The sequence below is a fragment of the Peromyscus maniculatus genome, chromosome 23 (assembly GCF_049852395.1).
Source record: "Peromyscus maniculatus bairdii isolate BWxNUB_F1_BW_parent chromosome 23, HU_Pman_BW_mat_3.1, whole genome shotgun sequence".
Classification (NCBI taxonomy): domain Eukaryota; kingdom Metazoa; phylum Chordata; class Mammalia; order Rodentia; family Cricetidae; genus Peromyscus; species Peromyscus maniculatus.
In genome coordinates, this window is record NC_134874.1 from 39228470 (window position 1) to 39250242 (window position 21773).

The 21773-nt window shown below is 35.6% G+C and overlaps 1 protein-coding gene across 1 annotated transcript; it reads left to right on the forward strand.

Annotated features, from left to right (window-relative positions):
* Positions 1–3221: 3221 nt before the first annotated feature.
* LOC143266818 (vomeronasal type-2 receptor 116-like) lies at positions 3222–20584 on the forward strand. The gene is made up of 6 exons (XM_076560343.1): positions 3222–3253; positions 12871–13162; positions 13523–14326; positions 15076–15303; positions 16391–16514; positions 19656–20584. The coding sequence occupies exons 1-6, from the start codon at positions 3222–3224 to the stop codon at positions 20582–20584; spliced, it is 2409 nt and encodes an 802-aa protein (XP_076416458.1).
* Positions 20585–21773: the final 1189 nt, after the last annotated feature.

The window sequence follows — 21773 nt, forward strand, 5'->3', positions numbered from 1 at the left end:
GACCAAAGGTCAAGGCATTCCTTATTTATTTTTATTGGTTCTTTGTGTATTTTGTTAGTGGGTTTTGATGATTTTTTTTCCTCACAATCTAGGGACTCTAGATTTAACCCCTATAGTTATCAGCTTAACTTTATGCCCTAAGTTTCAACCATGAAGTACATAAGGCTTGTCCATATATGTCTGGATTCTTGGTTAATCCTCTGGAATGCAGTAGAGATATCAGAGATATTTTGCTTAAGAAATTTTATATTTCTTCCTGCTAAGCACGTATCAAATGTCAAAAGCCTGTAATTTCTCAGTGAGTAGTAGATCTTCCTTGCTATCTCTTATCTTAATACAGGGATTTAGTCCTCTCTGTGGTTGCAATGGGCCTGTGCATATTGTCACACTTAATGTGAGTTCATATGTTCAACTGCTTTCTTGTGCACCAAGAAACAGTTTCCTTATAGTAAATCAAGGCCACTGACTCTGACAATTTTCCACTCTTTCACAAGGATCCAGAATCCTTGTAGGAGTTGATGTGAAGTAAATGTCCCACTTAAGACTGATCATTCTCCACAATACAGAATATACATTGCTCATTTTTGTCTCTGTGTTAGTCCTTATCTGCTCCAACGAGAAGCTTCTTTCCATGCTAGTTAAGCATGAGATCACTATTTTTGCAGTTTGGAATGTAACACCTATTTGTTTGGAAAATAAATACTTGAGTATAATGGAGATCACATTGTAAAAACAAATTTGGAAATCAGAAGCTTAAAGAGAATAGGTAATAGTGTGGTTTCACTTGTGTTGTCTTAAGTAATTGAAAATACAATGCATGAAGTCATGAGTTAGTATTGTGAGATGTTTTGATCACACTCAGACACTCCTGAGACTACCCAATAAAGTTATACCTTGAATCAAGGGGTGGAACCAGTGACTAGCTGAGTGGAATTGGCCTTAGATGAGCCAGCAATTTGGATAGAGAAGATGGACAGGAAGGAAAGTGCCAGGACCAGAGTTTGCATGTTCTACTTTTTCCAGGATGAGGGAAGAGACACCAGGAATCAGAACAAGCAGTACATGAAGAAGAGAGGTAACAGCCACAAACTATGTGGAAGCTTGTAGATTAGTAGAAATGGGTTTAATTTAAGTATAAGAACTAGTTAGGATAAGCCAAAGTTATAGGTTCAACTTTCATAATTAATGAATCTCTGTGTTGTTATATAAGGGCTGGTGGACTGACTAGAATGTACTGTTACATAGTGGCTTATTTTTTCTCAGTGAATCAATTTGGATATATCTTTAGAGATTCACCCAGCATTTTGCACATCATGATTTAAGAACCTGAAAATAATCCTTCACAAAAACAGATGATAATGTGTTGGATTCATATCTCCCTTTGCTGTGACATCTTTTCTGCCCAGATGATCATGAGCTCCATGCAATGGCACTGTTAGTATTTTTGATATTTAATTGAAGGATTAGTATACCCTGATTACAATAATATTATTCTGTTTTTATGTTTTTGTTTACCTTTTGTTTTTTTAGCCTGTGGCATTTTGATGGCATGTCTCTCACCTATTAAAATTAACTTTTGAAAGTGTCTGGACTTTGGGTCTTTTCAAAACTGTAATGAAGTTCAAATTGAGTGTCTTTTGTATTCAATCACATCCTGTACTACTTTCTTCAATATCATTTTCTTTGGGTCTTAGCTTCACATCTTCAGATATGAATCCATGACCTGAAGCAATTGAGAAATCAGGAAAAGAAAAAGCAACCACAGCAGGCTGTGTATGGGAAATGAAGACGAAGAGCAGTACACTAGTGATCTGTATGGGAAATGACAAAATGGGATTGGGTGACTTTAGTTGGGATAGGGAGGGAGGTAAATAATAAGGGGGAAGAAGGGATGCTAAATGAGAGGAAATGTGACAATTTCAATAAGAATCACACTATTAACTCTCTATATAAATATACCTAAAATACATGTAAGTCAATATATATTGGTAAGGTGTTTTGATTTCCGCCATACTGACATATGAATTGTAAATAAACATACATGTGGCAGATCACAGGAGGGGATCATAAGGCCTAGTGATAATATGAAATCCCAAGTATCAGACAATAAAATAAAAATGAGAACAAATCTGTGGCAGTCACATAGAAGAACTGTATGGCTTGTTTTGAGTTACCAAGGAGACTGTTTGCTGAAAAGATTTGACCCAGCACACCCATGTGTACACACATTGCATTGTTCTGTTAATGCTGTAAAACGGAACCAAATACGAGTGTTTAACACATGAGAACTATATTCTCCCACAACCTGAAACACAGAAACTCAAGCTGAAGTTTTCCCTGGATCTGCTGCTACTCTGAACATCTGAATAAAAGTGACTAGGTTTCCCTGAGAGTCAGATCATGATGTCTCAGCAATTCTCGTTTCCATTTTTTTCCATCTTGGCAATTGGTCTTTCCAGCCATATGAGGTTCAACAATAATGACATTATCCACACTGATCAACTCATAAAATTACACATTTTCAATCTAAAGTCATTGGTATCAGTGTTTAGAGGCTTAACAGAGCCATCTGGGAGAAAAAAATCTAGAGTCATATATAACCTTTGTCAAGATAATAAAACTGCAGGCCCCTGTGACAACCAGTAAATGTAATTTTTTTTCAAAACTTGCTCCTTTATTTTCAGATCATTATTGAAGTGTGTGTCAGTACTAGGTTAGAAGCTAGAAGCTATATTCAACTTAGCCACTAAGGTTGTATAAAGTAATAGAATGGAACCTATGTGAAGTTATGGCTAACATGTTGTGTATATTTGCACACATGAAATTAAATTTACAATCATGGCACTTTCTACTCCTAAGATTAACTTCATTTAAAGTATTAAGAATGAACACTTTATACATGATGTATGGTGGATATAAGCTCTTGTTTGTTTCTTTGTTTATTTATTTATTTGGGGAAAATGGAAGGGGTGTATTCAATACTTCACATTAAAGAAAACATAGTGTCTGAATCTTTTCTCTGGATCTAGGGAGTGATTGGGATTTTATATTAAAGGAATGATTCAACATTGAAAAATCAAACAAAGCACAGTAAGTCTGAGTTCGAAAAGTAAACAGAAAACATAATCTCCCCATTGATTGAGCTATTAATTTGGAATTAGTGAATTCAGCCTATCCGTTTCCCAAGGGGGGTAAAGAGAAATTTTGAAGTATATGGGAACATGGAAGAAATTTTGGTATGCAAACATGCAAGGTTTGTAGAAAAAGTGTTTTTATATTCCCCCAGGCCATTGACAAGATAGATTGGCATAGGGAATAATCAGTTTTAAAAAGCAGGATGTCTGGCGCACGCCTTTAATCCCAGCACTCGGGAGGCAGAGCCAGGCGGATCTCTGTGAGTTCGAGGCCAGCCTGGGCTACCAAGTGAGCTCCAGGAAAGGCGCAAAGCTACGCAGAGAAACCCTGTCTCGAAAAAACCAAAAAAAAAAAAAAAAAAAAAGCAGGATGTCCTACTGATTTTCATTGAACTATATCTGGTTGGGACATTTTCCAGAATGTTTTCCTTCTCGTCTCCCTTGGCATCCTCCCTTGCAAGGTCTTTGCATCATCCTGAGTCACTGTCTCATGTAACTTTTGTGATAGAGTGTTCTTGCCAAGTCCATTCAAGTGGAGTCATCACTGGAGTCTTGCTGTTCTGTCTTCCTAGATGAAGTCATGGGGCCTGTGGATAAAGAAGATCCCAAATGAGTTTTGAAACTTGTTTTTATCCTGAGTGCAGGGTCTCAGATGAGAAGTCTCAGGGAAGAAAATTGTCCACAATTCTCCATGGAGTGTAGAAGAGGCTTGTCAAAAATATCTGTGATTAGAGTGATAATGTCAGTCACCAAAACTAGTACAAACTCTTGTGCTCACAAATACTTGAGCTCTATAAGTAGCTGCTGAACACATTGGAATCTGTGTTACACTGTGGTAGACACTTGTATTTTATGATGTTCTCTTGGATTTTTCTGTTCTTGCTCCTGCAGACTCTTGTTACTCTTAATTCCTTTGATGCTTTTCAGTGCGATTTAAACTCACTAAGTCCTTTACATAGTGATGGAAATGTGATTATTGCTGCACTTTTTTCACTTGTTAATTATTACTGCATGGATATATATGATTCTAGATGTGAAGATGAAAAGCCAATAGAGTAAGTGCTTTTAAAATTTATTCCTTTCCAGAATTCGGATTTCATTGTCCTCAACTAAGTTTGCATTCACATGAATTTAACTTTCATTTTCCATCCTGGCATTCCCTCTCCTGTATACACAGAACTTTTTTCCAGGTGTGTCTTCCTTCTGTTCCCTTTTTTCATCCCTCAAAGAAAGAAGGGTTTGTTTTAATTCATGTTATTTAGTAAAGTTGGTACTCTGAATCTCTCTGCATTCCTCTGCCTTGCCTTTTGTTGTTCATGGGTAAGACATTTTTATGGCTTTTTCCACAGAGACAATGATTTTCAAAAGTTGACACATTGTTTTAGACAGTTGTTAAAGTGTAGTTTTTTTCCCTTTGAGAATATGTAATGCTATTAATTGCAGTGACTACAGAGTCTTCATATGATGATAGAGTGACAGGGACTGCCTTGCTAGCTGCTGCTGTTTTGGAAGTCAGAATATGAGAACTTGGTTTTGGGATCTCATCTGTTAAAATGATTTCAAATTGAAATATAATTTTTGTGTATAATTCTGATAAGTAATCTTTTAGATTCTGTCATTCTTGCGCCATACTCTCCATTTCATTCCAGATTTTCTAATTATTTACATCTGGTATGGGTGTGTTCTGCAAGGCACATAGATATTGTTGGTGACCTCTGCTGGTTGTATCTAGTTTGATGCCAGTTGGATTAGAGGCAATGGCAGACAATGGCAGTAGCATTGAGTGGCCTCTGCTGGAGAGAAATGTCTAAGCAGGAGTCTTTGTGAAGGATGTGGGATTTGTTTTACTCCATGCAGACATTCCTGTAGCCCTAGAATCCACTTATTAAGGTCTGAAATGGGGGAAGATGGCGTGCATTTAATTTAGAACAACACCCTGTAAAATGGGAAAAGCAGAAACAAGGTACAGGTGAGTAGTGAGCAGGTGGACAATTAAGAAAGAAGATACATTTAGGTCGTGCTGATACAATTGTGTTTTTGCTGAAACCTGGATGCAGTGCTAATTCATCTGTTCTGGGGATATAGAGCAGGAAAAATGATCAGGGAGGCAAAGTTGATAGATATAAGTATGTATTGACAGCTTAGTCTGAAATAGACACAGCAAATGTGGTGACAGAAATCCATTTACAGGAGTGTGCCTATGTGCCCTTATGTGGAATGTGGGTTTCTTTTGTATTTTCCTCTCATGCTTGGTTTTCCTCACATTTTGATTGTATGCACATAGGTATTTTCTTTCTGATAATTGTAACAAAATGTACATGGAATGTGTGGCCAGGAATATATTCATCACTTTAATATTTTTGTGTCTTAATTTCTAATTTTATTTTACTTTCATGCAGTCCTAATTTTTTTTTAAAAAAAAAATATATATATATATATATATATATATAACTATTTATACTAGGTATATATACATATTACAAGGAAGTATTTCCTTTCAGATTAATGTGTATTAAGTCATATGAGCAGGATGGCTAGTTTCCTTGTCAGGTACATTTTTTAAATGTATTTTATTAGTGGACCAAAATATCCCCTAAGAGACTCCAAACAGAGAATCTCTCTCCTCATCTATGAGCATCATTTTTTAACATTCACTTAAAGGTAAAGCTTACATGACAAGTCAATATGGCATTTGAACAATACAATTACAAGTAGATCTGTTGTGTTCAGAAACTTAAACAAGCAACCCTCTCTCCCATCGGATGATCCCCTCTGGTTACTTAGCTTCTATGGGTCTGTTAATTGTAGTGTAGTTCTCATTTATAGCTAATATCCACTTATAAGTGAGTACATACCATGTTTGTGTTTCTGAGTCTGGGTTAACTCACCCAGGATGACCTTTTCTGGTTCCATCCATTTGCCACAAAATTTCATGATGTTATTTATTTATTTATTTTTTGGTTTTTCAAGACAGGGTTTCTCTGTGTAGCTTTGCGCCTTTCCTGGAACTCACTTGGTAGCCCAGGCTGGCCTCGAACTCACAGAGATCCGCCTGGCTCTGCCTCCCGAGTGCTGGGATTAAAAGCGTGCGCCACCACCGCCTGGCTGATGTTATTTTTTTAAAACTGAGTAATACTTCATTGTGTTAATGTGCTACAATTTCTTCATACACTCACCAGTTAAAAGGCATATAGGTTGTTTCTAGTTCATGGCTACTACAAATAAAGCTGCTATGAACACAGTTGGACAAAACCCATTGTGATATGGTAGAGCATCCTTTGGGTGTATTTTCTAGGAGTGGTATAGCTGGGTCTTGATCTACAACTATGTTTACCTTCCTGAGAAACCAATATATTGATTTTCAAAGTGGCTGCATAAGTTTTCATTCCCTCCATTATTTTAGGAGTGTTCCTCTAGCTCCACATTCTCACCAGCATGAGCTGTCACTTGAGTTTTTGATCTTAGCCATTTTTACATGTGTAAGATGGATGACCAGTGTTCTTTTTATTTGCATTTCACTCATGGCTAAGGATGTCGAACATTTCTTTAAGTGATTCTTCGCCAGTTGAGATTCTTCTGTTGAGAACCTCTGTTTAGTTCTGTACCACATTTTTTAATTGGATTTTTTGGTTTCTTAATATTTAGTTTCCTGATTTTAGTATATTTTGGAGATCAGCCCTCTGTCAGATATGGAGTTGCTTAAGATCTTTTCCCATTCTGTAGACTGCTGTTTTGTTCTTTTGACAGTTTCCTTTGCCTTACAGAAGGTTTTCAGTTTCATGGAGAATATATTCCTTGATAGTTTGGACTTCACAATGTTTCTAATTAGGTGCTCTCTTCTCAATAAATGTATTTCATATTACAGGACAAAGATTTGCTTTGTGGTTATTCTAAAATTTCTTACAATTCCTTTCAAATAGGTCCACATTTCTTTTTGTAAACATAAAAATATGAATTTCAAGATTGATCAAAAGCTTTCCGTTCTTAACTTCACTATTCATTTTTTTCATGTATACCCGCAGTCTACAAATATAAGTACTTCATTTCTTCTATTCCATTTACTTTCATTAATAATGTGATCTGCATGTCATTTAAAGTTCCCTGAAATATCAATGGATTACCCCCCCATTAATTTTTCCAGTCTTTCATGTTATCCTTTTAAGTGATATTCTATCTCCTTTGATTTTTCAATGGAAATGATGTGAATTGAAAAACATTCAGAAATCCATAGTGGACATTTTGTTCTTTTTCTCTTTCTGCTCATGTATCTTAGTTATTGCTCTACACCAATTACTGGAAACAATCAATGCTTAATTTTAGTTTTACATTTACTTGGTGATCAGTGATGTTAAAATTTGTAAAGTAACCCGGGCGGTGGTGGCGCACGCCTTTAATCCCAGCACTCGGGAGGCAGAGCCGGGTGGATCTCTGTGAGTTCGAGGCCAGCCTGGGCTACCAAGTGAGCTCCAGGAAAGGCGCAAAGCTACACAGAGAAACCCTATCTCGAAAAACAAAAAAACAAAAACAAAAAAAAAAAATTTGTAAAGTAGGTGCTTGCTGTATGAGTTTTTCTTTGGTAGAAGATTAGTTCATGTTATTACCGGTTTGTTGGTTGGAGGCTGTGTTACCTTGATTTAAAACTCCTTCAGTTATCTGAAAATATTTGACATTAGTTCAAGAACATATGGAATGTGTTTTCTCCCATTACATGGTGTTGTGATGACAGTTTTCTTTGGTGTAGAGAATACTATTTTGTCGTTCCATATTCATTTTGTGCTATTTCTTCTTTTGATATCTAAGGCTAATTTGTGTATCACTGGCATTCTCTTCAGTAAGTTCTTGCCTACATTAATGTCTTGACAATTATTAGCTGTGTATTCTCCTATCACATTCAGTGTTTCATGTTTTAAGGTAAGGACTGTGATTATTTTGAATTGATTCCTATACAAGTTGTAGGTAATGGTTGCTTTTCACTCTACTGCATGTTGATACCCAGCCTGTCAGATGCCTTTGTTGTATAGGATCTTTGTTCTGAACTATTCATTTTCCTCCTTGCCTAAAAAATGTTTGGCTGTACCACTGATGTGTAAATGTAATTACAACTATCTAGAAGTACAAGCTTACTCCACTATAATGATTATCATCAAGAAATCTAATCATGTGCATTTGAAAGTCTGTTGGCAAACAGAAATCATTATTTGATATTGGTGTGCATTAAGATGTACAGAGATATTAGGGAAATTGTTTTGGAGGCTCATCAAATTTTTAAAATAGAAATAAAATGACATATGAAACAGTAATTCCACTTCTGGCCTCCAGAAAACTCTACATTCAGTCATGGAGATTTTATATCACTATGAATAATATTCTTATCATTTTTAGTTATTGTTTGGTTTTGTAATTAAAATACATTTTTTAATTTTATTTTTTAATTAACTTTTCAGTATAAAATTAAGTTTATTGCAATATATTTACATAACTAGATACACATTTCTACAAAATATTAACCATTTTTCATGATGAGAACATTCTCTTCTTTTTTTTCATTTTTTACAATTTATTTATTAAATTTAATTTTACATATCAGCCAAGTACTCCCTTGTTTTCCCCCCTTCTACCCCCCCAACCTCACCTCTGCCTTTCCCCCAGCCCACCCCCCATTCCCATCTCCTCCAGGGCAAATACTCCCCTGAGGATTGATTTCAACCTAGTAGATTCAGTCCAGGCAGGTCCAGTCCTCTCCTCTCAGGCTGAGCCAAGTGTCCCTGTATAAGCCCCAGGTTCCAAACTGCCAGTTCATGCACTGAGGACAGATTCTGCTCCCACTGTCTGGATGCCTCCCAAGCAGATCAAGCTAATCAACTTTCTTATTTATCCGGAGGACCTGATCCAGTTGGGGGCTCCTCAGCTATTGGTTCATAGTTCATGTGTCTCCTTTCATTTGTATATTTGTCCCTGTGCTTTTCCCATCCTTGGTCTCAACAATTCTCGCTCATACAAACCCTCCTCTTTCTCACCAATTGAACTCCTGGAGCTCCACCTGGGGCCTGACCATGGATCTCTGCATCTGGTTCCCTCAGTCATTGGATGGGGTTTCTAGCACGACAATTAGCCAGAAGGACCTGGACAGATGTAATGCAGACACTAAGAGACCATGGATGTCAGCCCAGACTAATATACCCAGCAAAACTTTCAGTCATCATAGACGGAATGAACAAGACATTCCAAGACAAAGCCAGATTTAAACAATACTTACCCACAAACCCAGCCCTACAGAAGCACTAGAAGGAAAATTCCAACCTAAGGAAGTCAGATACAACCTCAAAAACACAGGCAATAGATAAAGCCACAGCAGTAAACCCCAAAGAAGAGAAGTACACACACACTACCACCAAAAAATAACAGGGATGAACAATCACTGGTCATTAATATCCCTTAATATCAATGGACTTAATGCACCTATGAAAAGGCATAGGCTTACAGAATGGATACGAAAGCAGGACGCATCTTTCTTTTCTTTTCTAATTCTTCAAATACGTGTGTGTGTGTGTGTGTGTGTGTGTGTTGTGTTTCTTGAATTTGTGAATAAAATATTATAGCATGAATACTTTAGCTTTCAAATTCTCTGAATTTTTTTCTATTTAAAAGAATTGTTTTATTTTTATTCTACAAATGAAGCTTTATTTTATCTCTGTTGCCAGTTTAGTTATTATGTGTGTATTACTACTCAGTGTTTTTTTTAAACTTTTCACATTTGCATGTATACATATAGTACTTTGAATACATGATGTAGAGGATAAAGGTAAATCCCAGGATTAGAAATGTCAAGGCCACATACATATCATGATATATATTCTGGAATTCAGAAGATGTAATGCCAGTGAAGGAATGGACTTGGTAGTGAGGTGGTAGCAAGCAGACTGAAATCAAAGTTTCCTTCTCCCATGTCCTTACATAGGCTTCCATCATATATGAACTGCATTAAAGGAGTGTCTTCCTGCCGAAAGTTCCATTAAATACGTGTCTAAAATAACTGGATTAAAAGACTGTTTCGTTACCTCTAAGGTTCAGATTATACATAGCGATGTAGATAACCAAAATTAGCCATTGCAAACCCACCCCTTGCTAAATGAATACACAATGATAACTCCTTTTGATGTGATTTGTATCCAAATGAACAGACCACGAGACATAAGAGGCTTATCAAATACATCTACTATGTATTGTGAGAATATTCTATCAATGGGGAGGCCTTAAGTAAAATCTGTCTCTTCTCTTTAAGGTCTCAGTGACACCAAATTTCATTCTCATCAAAGTTCTCCATAGAGAACCCATGAATTCATGAGGAATACTTACAGAAAATAAATAAGGTATTTCTGATGAGAGTGCGATGACACAGAGTTAGTCACACTGAAAATTCTTTACTCAGTATGTGTGAAGATAATTTATCATTTCATACATAAATATTCCCCTTCCACCTTTTAAAAATATTGTCAAGTAACCTACTTATCTCTTAAAGTTGTATTAACTATTAAGATGTCCCTCTGTGGTCCTTTTAGTCAATTGAAGGAATGCAAGAGGCTGTTGTCTAATTTAACTAATAGGACAAAATCCCTGTTGGATCTTCAAACACATATTTATTCATTTATTTGTTTTAATGAGGCTTCATTGGTGAGAAATATCCTTATAATCATTAAAATATTTATTTCTGTATATGCATTCATACATGTATGCATATATATATATCAAATTTGAAATCACAGATATAACTTATTTGTACATAAAGAATGGAAAATTTCCAATATGAGTAACATATCCTGTTTTAGGAACAATAATATCTTAAAGGTAATGGATAACCTTAAGGAATATGAAACATATTGTAGAACTAGAGTTGTGATAGCTATCAAGTAGATATCATTTTGACCATAAATATGATTTCACATGTCTTCAACTTAAATGTAGACATTAAATTTATATTTAAAACCTCAGGTAAATTGTTCCAAAGAAGTGTGCAGAAGCATGGTCATTTCTATCTATTTTATCTACTTGGTCAGATTGATTTTATTTAAGATTTTTTTAGGTTTAGTATTACTAACACCAAAATGATCTAGGGAGGGTCAAATCAGAAAATTTACTTAACAGGAACATTTACTCATAATCATTTTGTTATTAAATACATGATATGAACAACAAACCATAATTTCATATGGATAGTCTAGACACAATTAATACAAATGACAAATTCTAATAAACCAAGATTTTATGATGATTGTTGGTTGGGATTAGATTTTTATTTTTTCATTGTAAAAGGGAAACTTAATAGATGAATCTTTAGTCAACATGTTGTTAATTTGGGCAGAAACAAAAGCAAAGTTACAGAGAACAATGGAGCATAAGGGGCAAAGGACATTTTATCTCAATTAGAAGAAAATTAACTTGGACTTTCCAGTCAGAATTAGCAGTGAGACCCAGTAGAGTTTGACATAATAGCACTTTCCTGGCTTCAGCTTGTCTCTCACAAGGCCATTTATGCTTAGAGTCTCGATTGGGACGCGTGTTAGGATCTCTTTAGAAGCCAGTAATTATATCATGTATTAACCTATTAATTTCAAAAAACAGAGGAAAATATATTTAAAAATGACAAAAAAACACGATAGAGGTCTGATATTTTCTCCATTGTCATATGTTAAATGGGCATGGGGATCCCATTTGACTCAATGGGACTGTGGCATATAATAGTGGCCACCATTTTGGACTGTCCAAAGTGGTCACATTTACCAAGATGGTGTAGAAGTCACATGGCATATGCATTCTTTATCATACCATTAGCAATGTTAGCAGCCAAGCTACATAGTTGCTTTCATTTGATGAGGATCCTCAAGTCATGTGTTCAATAAACCATGTCATATTTTCTGTTCAAAATGAAGTCAGCTTCAGAGTAATATAATTTCATCTATTATCAGGGCTTTTAAAGCTGTTGTGTAATTCACTTTGTGTGGGAGGTAAGAACATAGTGAAAGAATAAAGAAAGAGGCAGGCAACAGAGGAAAATAAAACAAATAGCACAAAGTACCCAAGAGGGTTTAAGTCATGATTATAGGCTGTTAAAATACAGGAAACTCACTCAGTCATTCTGCTTTTCATTGTATGGCTCTTAGAAAGGAAAGTGGGATGGCAATGGGAGAGAGGAAGGTTGTTCAAAGAGATGTGCATGGGTGTGGGAAGCTATAACCCCTGCCAGGTTCATTTCCAAGATTGCTTGGGGTTGATGCATGTGACACAGGCAGACATCACCATAAGCGTCATTGGTCTTTAATCAGAAGAAATGGAAGGCTGCAGTCTCCATCTATATACAGACAGAGTGAATGTGGTGTGGGAGCCTTGGAGTTTTTATAGTACAGAACAATTAAACCTTAAAGGGTGGAAGTGTCCCTCTCCTGGTTATTTCACTAGAGCATCAAAGAATTATGTTTGTGTTTTCCCATCCTAGAGATTCCAAGGTTTATATCAGTCCAGGTCAATGTTCCAGTCCAGAAATTTAATTAAAACATCACTAACCTTATATACCATGACATTGAATCTACAACCATTACCCTGATGACAAAAAGTGTTTGTAGATATATAATATTGACAGTATAAAAGCCATTGTTACTATATCATCAGGATGTGACCCAACATCTTACCGAAAGATATGATATGAGTCCCCATCATAAGTATTGGCAATCTTTCTCTTCAGGTTCAAATTGAGGAGCTACCAGTTTTCTTTGGCCTTCATATTTGCCATTGAGGAGATCAACAGGAACACTCACATTTTACCCAACACATCTCTAGGATTTGAGCTCTATAATGTCGTAAACAATCACCTGGATATTCTGCAGGAAACTTTACTTTTCCTCATAGGAATGAGAATAAATATCCCCAATTACACATGTAGAAGGGAGAACAAGCCTGCTGCTTTACTTACAGGAACATCATGGGAAACGTCTATACAAATTGGGAGACTACTGAATCTTTACAAATATCCACAGGTGAGGTACATGGCTATGAGGGAACAAGAAACTCATATTAAACTGGAGACATTTCAGGTGTTTTCAAATGTAAAAAAGTGAGGCTGTGACTTTCATCTATTGGAGAATAAATCAGGCATTTTTTTATGTCCTTATATACTTTGCTTACGAGAGAGAAGAGAAAGAGGGTGAAGCTTATAGTCTGTGTTTAGAAAACTCTGTTTCTTGTGATGAATTCTTCATAAATGTCTCCAGAGAAAGGATGGGAGTTTAAAATACCACGAGCATAAGTCTATACCAATCTCAAGTGTCAACTCTGGTATAAGACTGTATTCTATGTCAATCTTTTCACTCTTGTTTCCTATTTGAAATTTTCTTTAGATTGCTTTTGGGCGATTTGACACTATCCTAAGTGACAGAGGCCAGTTTTCTTCTCTCTACCAGACAGCACCCAGGGACATATTTCTGTCACATGGCATTGTGATTTTGATGGTTCATTTCAGCTGGACCTGGGTGGGACTGGTTCTCATAGATGACCACAATGCAGCTGAGATTCTATCCAACTTGAGAGGAGAGATGGATAGAAACAGAGTGTGTGTAGCTTTTGTAGAATTGATTCCATTCAACTGGATAAACACTGTTTTTAAATCCAGAACAATGCATCCACAGATCCTGAAATCATCTGCAAATGTGGTTATCATTTACGATGTCACTAAATCTTTATATGCTCTAATAATATATATAAGTATACATTCAAGTGCTTGGAAAGTCTGGATCATTAAGTCACAATGGGAAGTAACTACTGATGTTCCTTATTTCATATTTGATCCATTCCATGGTAGTCTCATTTTTGCACAACACCATGCTGAGATTTCTGATTTTAGGAAGTTTATCCAGACATACAACCCTTCCAAATATCCAGGAGATCATATCCTTGCTCTTCTTTGGAACACATATTTCAATTGCTCTTTTTCTGGACCTGATTGTAAAAGTTTGGTTAACTGTCTACCCAATGCTTCTTTGGAAATGTTGCCTGGAAATGCTTTGGAAATGGACATGAGCGAAGAGAGTTACAATGTATATAATTCTGTATATGCTGTGGCTCACAGTCTCCATGAGATGACTGTCAAACAAGTAGAAATCCACCATCATAGCAATGGGGCGGTAAATACCTATCCTTGGGAGGTAATTTCTCTCTTTCTGTATATTTTATACATAGCCCTGTGACATAGTGAGGTTTCTGAAAGAACACACTACATGATTGTATACAGTGGCAGGTTTTACAAAAAAGTGCCTGAGAGACTGTATAAAATTCATCATCTAGAAGTCTTTGCAGACACATGTGTTATTGTTCATGATGAATGGGTGGTAATAAGAATGTTTAAATGTGTGTATCTCATCATCTACTTTGTGTTACAATTAACATCAGATCTTGCTATCCCCAATTGAAACCCCATTATTTTTAAGCATATTTCAGAACAGAAATAGGAGAATTAAATCCTAAATCGTCAAATGCTATTACATCCTTAAAGTTTAAATTCTGAATTTATGGTTATGATTCCTAACTGATCATTTTATTACATTTTGGACATGAACACCCCAATTGACAAACTGAAACTTTGAGCAGATTGCTTAAATATTTGGATATAGCTAGCACTTCAAGGTTTTGTAATTTGTGTGAATTAACATTCATGGAGTAAATATTTTTGTTTGTCTACTTGTTATTGTGTAAGCATATGTGAATTCTTTCTTTTGAAATAATAGTCTAGAAACCTGATATGTTCAACTTTAGTCTTCATCATTTAAAATGTTGATAGCTTGGTATAGCTTGCAATTAATGTTAGGGATTTGGGACACTGAGAACTATACCTTCATTGGATTCTGTTGAGCCTTTCTGGGAATAAATTTATCATAAAGTTCTGCATTTCTTCTAGGTACACCCATATCTCAAGAATATCCATTTCAAAAATGGTGCTGAAAAACTTATGGTTTTGGATTCACAAAGGATATTTGATTCAGACTATGATATTCTCAACCTCTGGAATTTTCCAGATGGTCTCAGACAAAAGATAAAAGTTGGAACATTTTCTCCAAATGCTCCACAGGGCCAAGAACTGTTTCTGTCTGACCATATGGTACAGTGGGGTATAAGATTTGCAGAGGTGGGCTGGATCTTATCTCATTGTTTTGATCCTTATGTCAATAGAGATGTGTTTGTGGATGTAAGATTGTTGGTTTCTTACTGAATGCCCATCTGCATGCCCCAAACTACTGACATTTGAGAAAGTTTTTGTTGCCTTATACAGCATGTGATTGTTTGTTTTCCAAACTTTTATCTTTGGATACATTTTTCCAATAATAAATACAGTGTCTATTTATTAAGTTTTCTTTCCTGACCTGAAACCACCTGTCATGAGTAGTAATTTGACTCCCAGATTAGGAAATATCAGGACATGATCATTTTGCTTTTATCACCTGGCAATGCACTGTAGCATGGAGGGCACATATACATGGGTTAATTACATATCTTCCTGATGATAAAAGAGACAATTTGTCAAACAACCAAAAAAATATAGGCTGACATAACTTGAAAACATTGATTTATTGTTCACACTTGGTGTGAGTAGTTCATAATGATTCAGGCTATCATGGCAGGAACCTGAGAAAGTAAGTCATGTTGTATCTCCAGTCAGAAAGTAGACAGATGTGAACACTCTCTTCTCATACTTTTTTCATTTTTTTCTGTCCTTAACTACATCCAATGAAATGGAATACCTAGTTATTGAATATGTCTTCCCACTTCAAATACCTTAATGTAGATCATCTCTCAAAGAAAGTCACAGAGAGAAGTTTATATACTAACTGAGTCCTGTCTAGTAAACAAATGTGAATTAACCATGACCATTGGGAAACAATGATACTCTCACACCCGCCATCATAAAGTATACAACAAGAAGAGGATGGCATTACACTTGCCCATTTAAACGTATACTCATTTAGCAAACATCTTTTTTTGCCAAAACTCTTATTTTTCACAATTGTTCAGTTTTCTATTATCTCTAGGCCATTATTTAAACACAATGATCTTCATGTATATACTATATTGAAATTAGAAGCATCAAAACAAGAATCTGCAAAGAATAATTATAAAACCTTGCCATCTCATTGTCCAATATTGAGAAATAATATTTTTTTTTGTTTTAAAACTATACACTCCTTATTATTTCCTTTTCACTATTTAATTCCCAGGTTCCTCACTCTGTGTGCAGTGAGAGCTGTGTTCCTGGATTCAGGAAATCACCCCAGGAGGGCAAGGCTGCCTGCTGCTATGATTGCACTCGTTGTCCAGACAATGCAATTTCCAATGAGACAGGTAAGTGTCAGTCTAACTGGGGTATTCCCACCTCTCCTCAGTGTTCTGCAATTTCTAAGCTGAGAAGTTCTGGGAAGGAAAAGTAGAGATAAGTCCTGTGGTTTTTTTCACTTAGAAGTAAAAATAATGTGGTTCATTTTATCATCATTTTAAATGGTGCTCAGGCTGTTGAATCTCTTACTCGATTCATATATTTGATCCACTGGAGCCATTGTTCCTTTCAGAGAACAAATTTACCAGTCACAGAATAGTCTGCTTTATTTCACCATGGCATTTAACACACACACACACACACACACACACACACACACACACACACACACACACGCACACACACACAGGCACACACACACACATGCATACACATGCATAGGCACACACACATGCACACACAAACACACACATTATAAATACTGAATTTTCTTACATTTCAAATCATATTTAGTTCATGATTGGCAGATATTTAAGGATCGGACCCTTATGCCACACATTGCATAATTTAAGTCATGGTTCTAGGTTTATCAGATGTGATCAGAAAGATCATATTTGATTTACCTGTGGACATGTTTTAATATGTTTTATTTTAGAATCTTTTTCCTTTTGTTTTATCTGTGAGTGTTTTGCCTGCATAGATGTATGTTCACATGTATATGCTTAGTGCACATGAAAGTTAGAAGAGGGTTGCAGAAATCCTGGAGATGGAGGCACAGAGAGCATTGATATTTCTGTGGGTGCTTGAAACTGAAACTAGGTCCTCCTTAAGAGTAATGGTATCCTGAACCACAGAACCATTTATCTACCTTCATATTTTGGTTTCTAGTAAAATAACATTCAACGTTCCCTTAAAGTGTATCTTTCTTCCCATTTTTCCTCCATCCCCATATGAGTATTAAAAATTCAAGCACTGTAACGTCCATGGATTGGGATATGCTTCCATAACATAGATATTAAATCTAAAACTTGTTGTGGACCAGACTATAACCACTAGGGAAGTATGTCAATAACCTATTATGAGAATCTTTTATTGAACACAATTATTTTAAATCAATAGTTGCTATGTATCATGAATTTGAATCTAGATTTGTATAACTTCTGTGTTAATTTGATTAACATAAGCTAAAGGATGTAGTAAGTACTAATTGATTCATTGTATACAATTGTCTCTGTTTTTAAACAAGTTAATGGAAGCATTATTAGACCCAGAAGAGGTAAATTATAGGACAATGGCTCATGAAAACTATTTGAAATGGCCTATCATGACTTCTGGAATGATGCTATTGTGAATAAGTGATGCATAAATGCAAACCCTTGATCTTTTAACAAGGTAGGGCACTAAATTTGAAGAACCCTTTTTTCCAGGAATAGGTGGACAAAGTAGAGGAACTTTATGTCAGAATATATAAAAGACAAGAAAATAGGCATAAGACAATTGAGAACACTGAATGTTCAAAGCACACACAAACACAATGTTGAATATGGAGAGGAAGTTAACGAGGATTCCTCAACATTAATGTCTAGTGAGAATTTTTCTTATATTAATTGGAATACTTTGAGTAACATAATGTTTTTCCTGAAGACGCAGATGTCTTTACTTTATAAAGATAGAAACTAGAAATTTTTGGTGGCTTTAATTTGCTAAATTTAAAACATGCATATTGAGACTGACTATACAGACCATCAAAGTCTTAATGCAAAGTATAGGTACTCTATATACATGGTAAGTTCATGAACATGCTAATTTTATTCATTGGAGGAAACTAAAAACATCAATATCAAATGCATGTTTGTAGTTTAAGGAGACACTTTAAATTATTATAAGAAAGAAGAAAATACAACATAAATGTTAATATTTCAAAATAATGAATCCTAAACCTCAAATCCTATAGAGTGAGTTGTATTTATATTTTAAAATTCATATTTAAATCTTTATTGAATGTGTATCATGACTTATGTACCTTGTGCATTTACAAAATAATATATGGGGTTGTGCAGATGTATCATTCGTCATTTGTTGGAAACCAATAGAAATAAACACATGGAATATAACAGAGACAAATTTCCTCAGGAGTGTGAGCACAACAGGAAGCACATCTGGAAGAAACAAATAAAACGCTGATAATGGAGTAAAAGATGCTACAGAGTCTACCAGAAAGATGAATTCCATAGATTTTTAATTAGAATTTTCAACACCAATTAAACTGCAAATTTCACTTTGCAAAAATATCAAGTATTTTAATTGAAGTTATGTAATGGAAATATTTTAATGAAAATATGTAATGAATAGATTGACATTGTATCTTTTGAATTCAAGATGAAACATAAATTATAATGATAAAGTATTACAAAACTTATTCCATGATCATCTAAGACTAAGCCCAGAGTTTCATGTCTATCTGTTCAACAGATATTTTCTCCCTGGGAATGATTAAACAGATTCACAAGGGGATTTTTTCCATCTTTTATGAATCTAATAATTCTCATTCCCACAAGAATTATCAGAGAATGAACAGTTTGAAGAATTCAATAAATTCAATGTAAACAGATAAGTTTTGATATTAGGACTGAGAAAAACATTAAAAGAAAGACATACCAAAGCATGTAATTTTTACTTAACTCACATGAAAACGTCACACAAGGGAATACAGAAAGAGGTGATGATATGATCAAGTTAGGCTTATGTAATTTAATTCAATAGTTTATGGCAATATAAAAATACAAATTATCACTTAATTGAAAATATATTTAAATATAACAATGAAAAGGACAGTCTTGTCAGTATCGATGTGGAATGGTTGATTAGATCTCATTTGGTAATCATCACTATTTAACATTTATTTACTTGAGTCTGAAACATGAAAAGGAAATGTGGGCAACTGCCAGAGAGCTGGTGCTGGGAAGTGGCTTGAGATAAAATGAGAAACTGTGCAGAGACTTGTCAGTATTGATGTGGAATGGTTGATTAGATATCATTTGGTAATCACCACCATTGAATGGTAATCATCAATATTGAACACTTGTTTACTTGAGTCTCAAACATGAAAAGGATATGAGGGCAACTGCCAGAGAGCTGGTGCTGGGAAGTGGCTTGAGATAAAATGAGAAACTGTGCAGAGACTCACAATAACTTTAATTCCTCAGTAGATATGGATCATTGTGTGAGGTGTCCAGAAAGTCAATATGCAAACACAGAGCAGAACGACTGCCTCCAGAAAGCAGTGAATTTTCTGTCTTATGAAGACCCTTTGGGGAAGGCACTCACCTACTTGGCCCTGGGCTTCTCTGCCCTAACAGCTGGTGTTCTTGGTATCTTTGTGAAGTACCACCACACTCCCATTGTCAAGGCCAACAATCAGGCTCTCTCTTACATCCTGCTCATCGCTCTGATCTTCTGTTTTCTGTGTCCATTGCTCTTCATTGGCCATCCCAACACAGCAACCTGTATCCTGCAGCAATACACATTTGCAGTTTTATTCACAGTGGCTCACTCCACAGTCTTGGCCAAAACTGTTACTGTGGTTCTGGCTTTCAAGATCACATTGCCAGGGAGACTGATAAGGTGGATAATGATATCCAGGTCTACTTATCTTATCATTCCTGTCTGCACTCTTATCCAACTTGTGATCTGTGGAATTTGGGTGAGCACCTCTCCTCCCTTTATTGACTCAGATGCTTACACTGAACATGGACACATAATTATTCTATGCAACAAGGGCTCCACTCTTGCCTTTCATTCTGTCCTGGCATACCTCTGCTCCATGGCACTTGGGAGCTACACTATGGCTTACCTGTCCAGGAACCTGCCTGACACATTCAATGAAGCCAAGTTCATCAGTTTCAGCATGTTGGTGTTCTTCAGTGTGTGGGTCACCTTCCTCCCTGTCTACCACAGCACCAGGGGGAAAATCACTGTGGCCATAGAAGTCTTCTCTATTTTGGCTTCCAGTGCAGGTCTCCTAGGTTGCATCTTTATCCCTAAGTGCCATATTATTTTGTTCAAACCACATAGAAATGTGCTTCATCATGTTAGGAACAAAGGACATTTTAAAGGAAAAGTCAATTTTACGGCATAGTCCATGTTTTTCTTATTATAGAGAAGTCTTCCATCTTGTTTATCACCCAGGTTTCAGTTGTCACAGATAAAATAGTGATTTAAGATTTTATATGTTTTGATTTCTTTTATTGATAAAATCCATCTTTATTCTCTCAATTCTAATATTATTTACAAATTTCTCTAAATTAGAAAGTTGAATTCATAAAAAATTATTGTGCTCTCTATATTAAATGAGAGATGAATGAGATGTGTATGTATTCTTCACCTCTTCAACACTGTGCAACTTTAACGTTATAACACCACATGATATCATACATTTCCATGTTTTTTTATGCCCTTGTTAGGTTTCCTGGATTCATCAAGCTTACAGTTCATGTATGATGCTTCTATGAAGAAAAGCACATATTAAAAAATTAATACACTTTTGACAGGAAGGAATTACTACCTTTTTTAATTGCATAATGAGCTGTGTAGTGAGTAGAACACAGACCAATACATTTTTTAATTATAGGCTAATGTCAGATTTGAGTTAATCAAGTACTTATTCAAGAAGTCAATTACATAAAGTTTATGTTAAATCTACAAACATTGTTCAACTCTCTGCTATAAATGGTTCTGTACAACTTGTCTTCGCATCTAATTTGACACACATACCTAAACATTTTCTGTACTCAGCCATTCACAGTTCTTCATTTTTGATAAACTGCCCTATATTCTTTCAGCTGAAACTCTGTATTGTGTGACTATTGTACATTTATGAGGACCCATTCTTCTACATTTTATCAACATGTCATAACTGATACATAATTTTTTGGGAACAACTTTTATGACTCTTCTTATTTTTAGTCTAATGTATATTTATATAAACGTGAAAGACATCACATGCTGTATGCCTTGTATCTTGTTATTTATCAGTAATCAGACTTTTTATAGTTTACAAGTTGTAAAATTTGAAGAATAAAATAGAGGCTAAATTATGTGAATCACTATATTTAAGTTGCAAACAAACCAGATTCCATCATTGAAAACTTGTTCATCAGGGTAACTTTTTTTTCCGAGACAGGGTTTCTGTGTGTAGTTTTGTGCCTTTCCTGTGACTCACTTGGTAGCCCAGGCTGGCCTCAAACTCAAAGAGATCCGCCTGCCTCTGCCTCCCAATTGCTGGGATTAAAGGCGTGTGCCACCACCGACTGGCTTCTTTTTTTTTT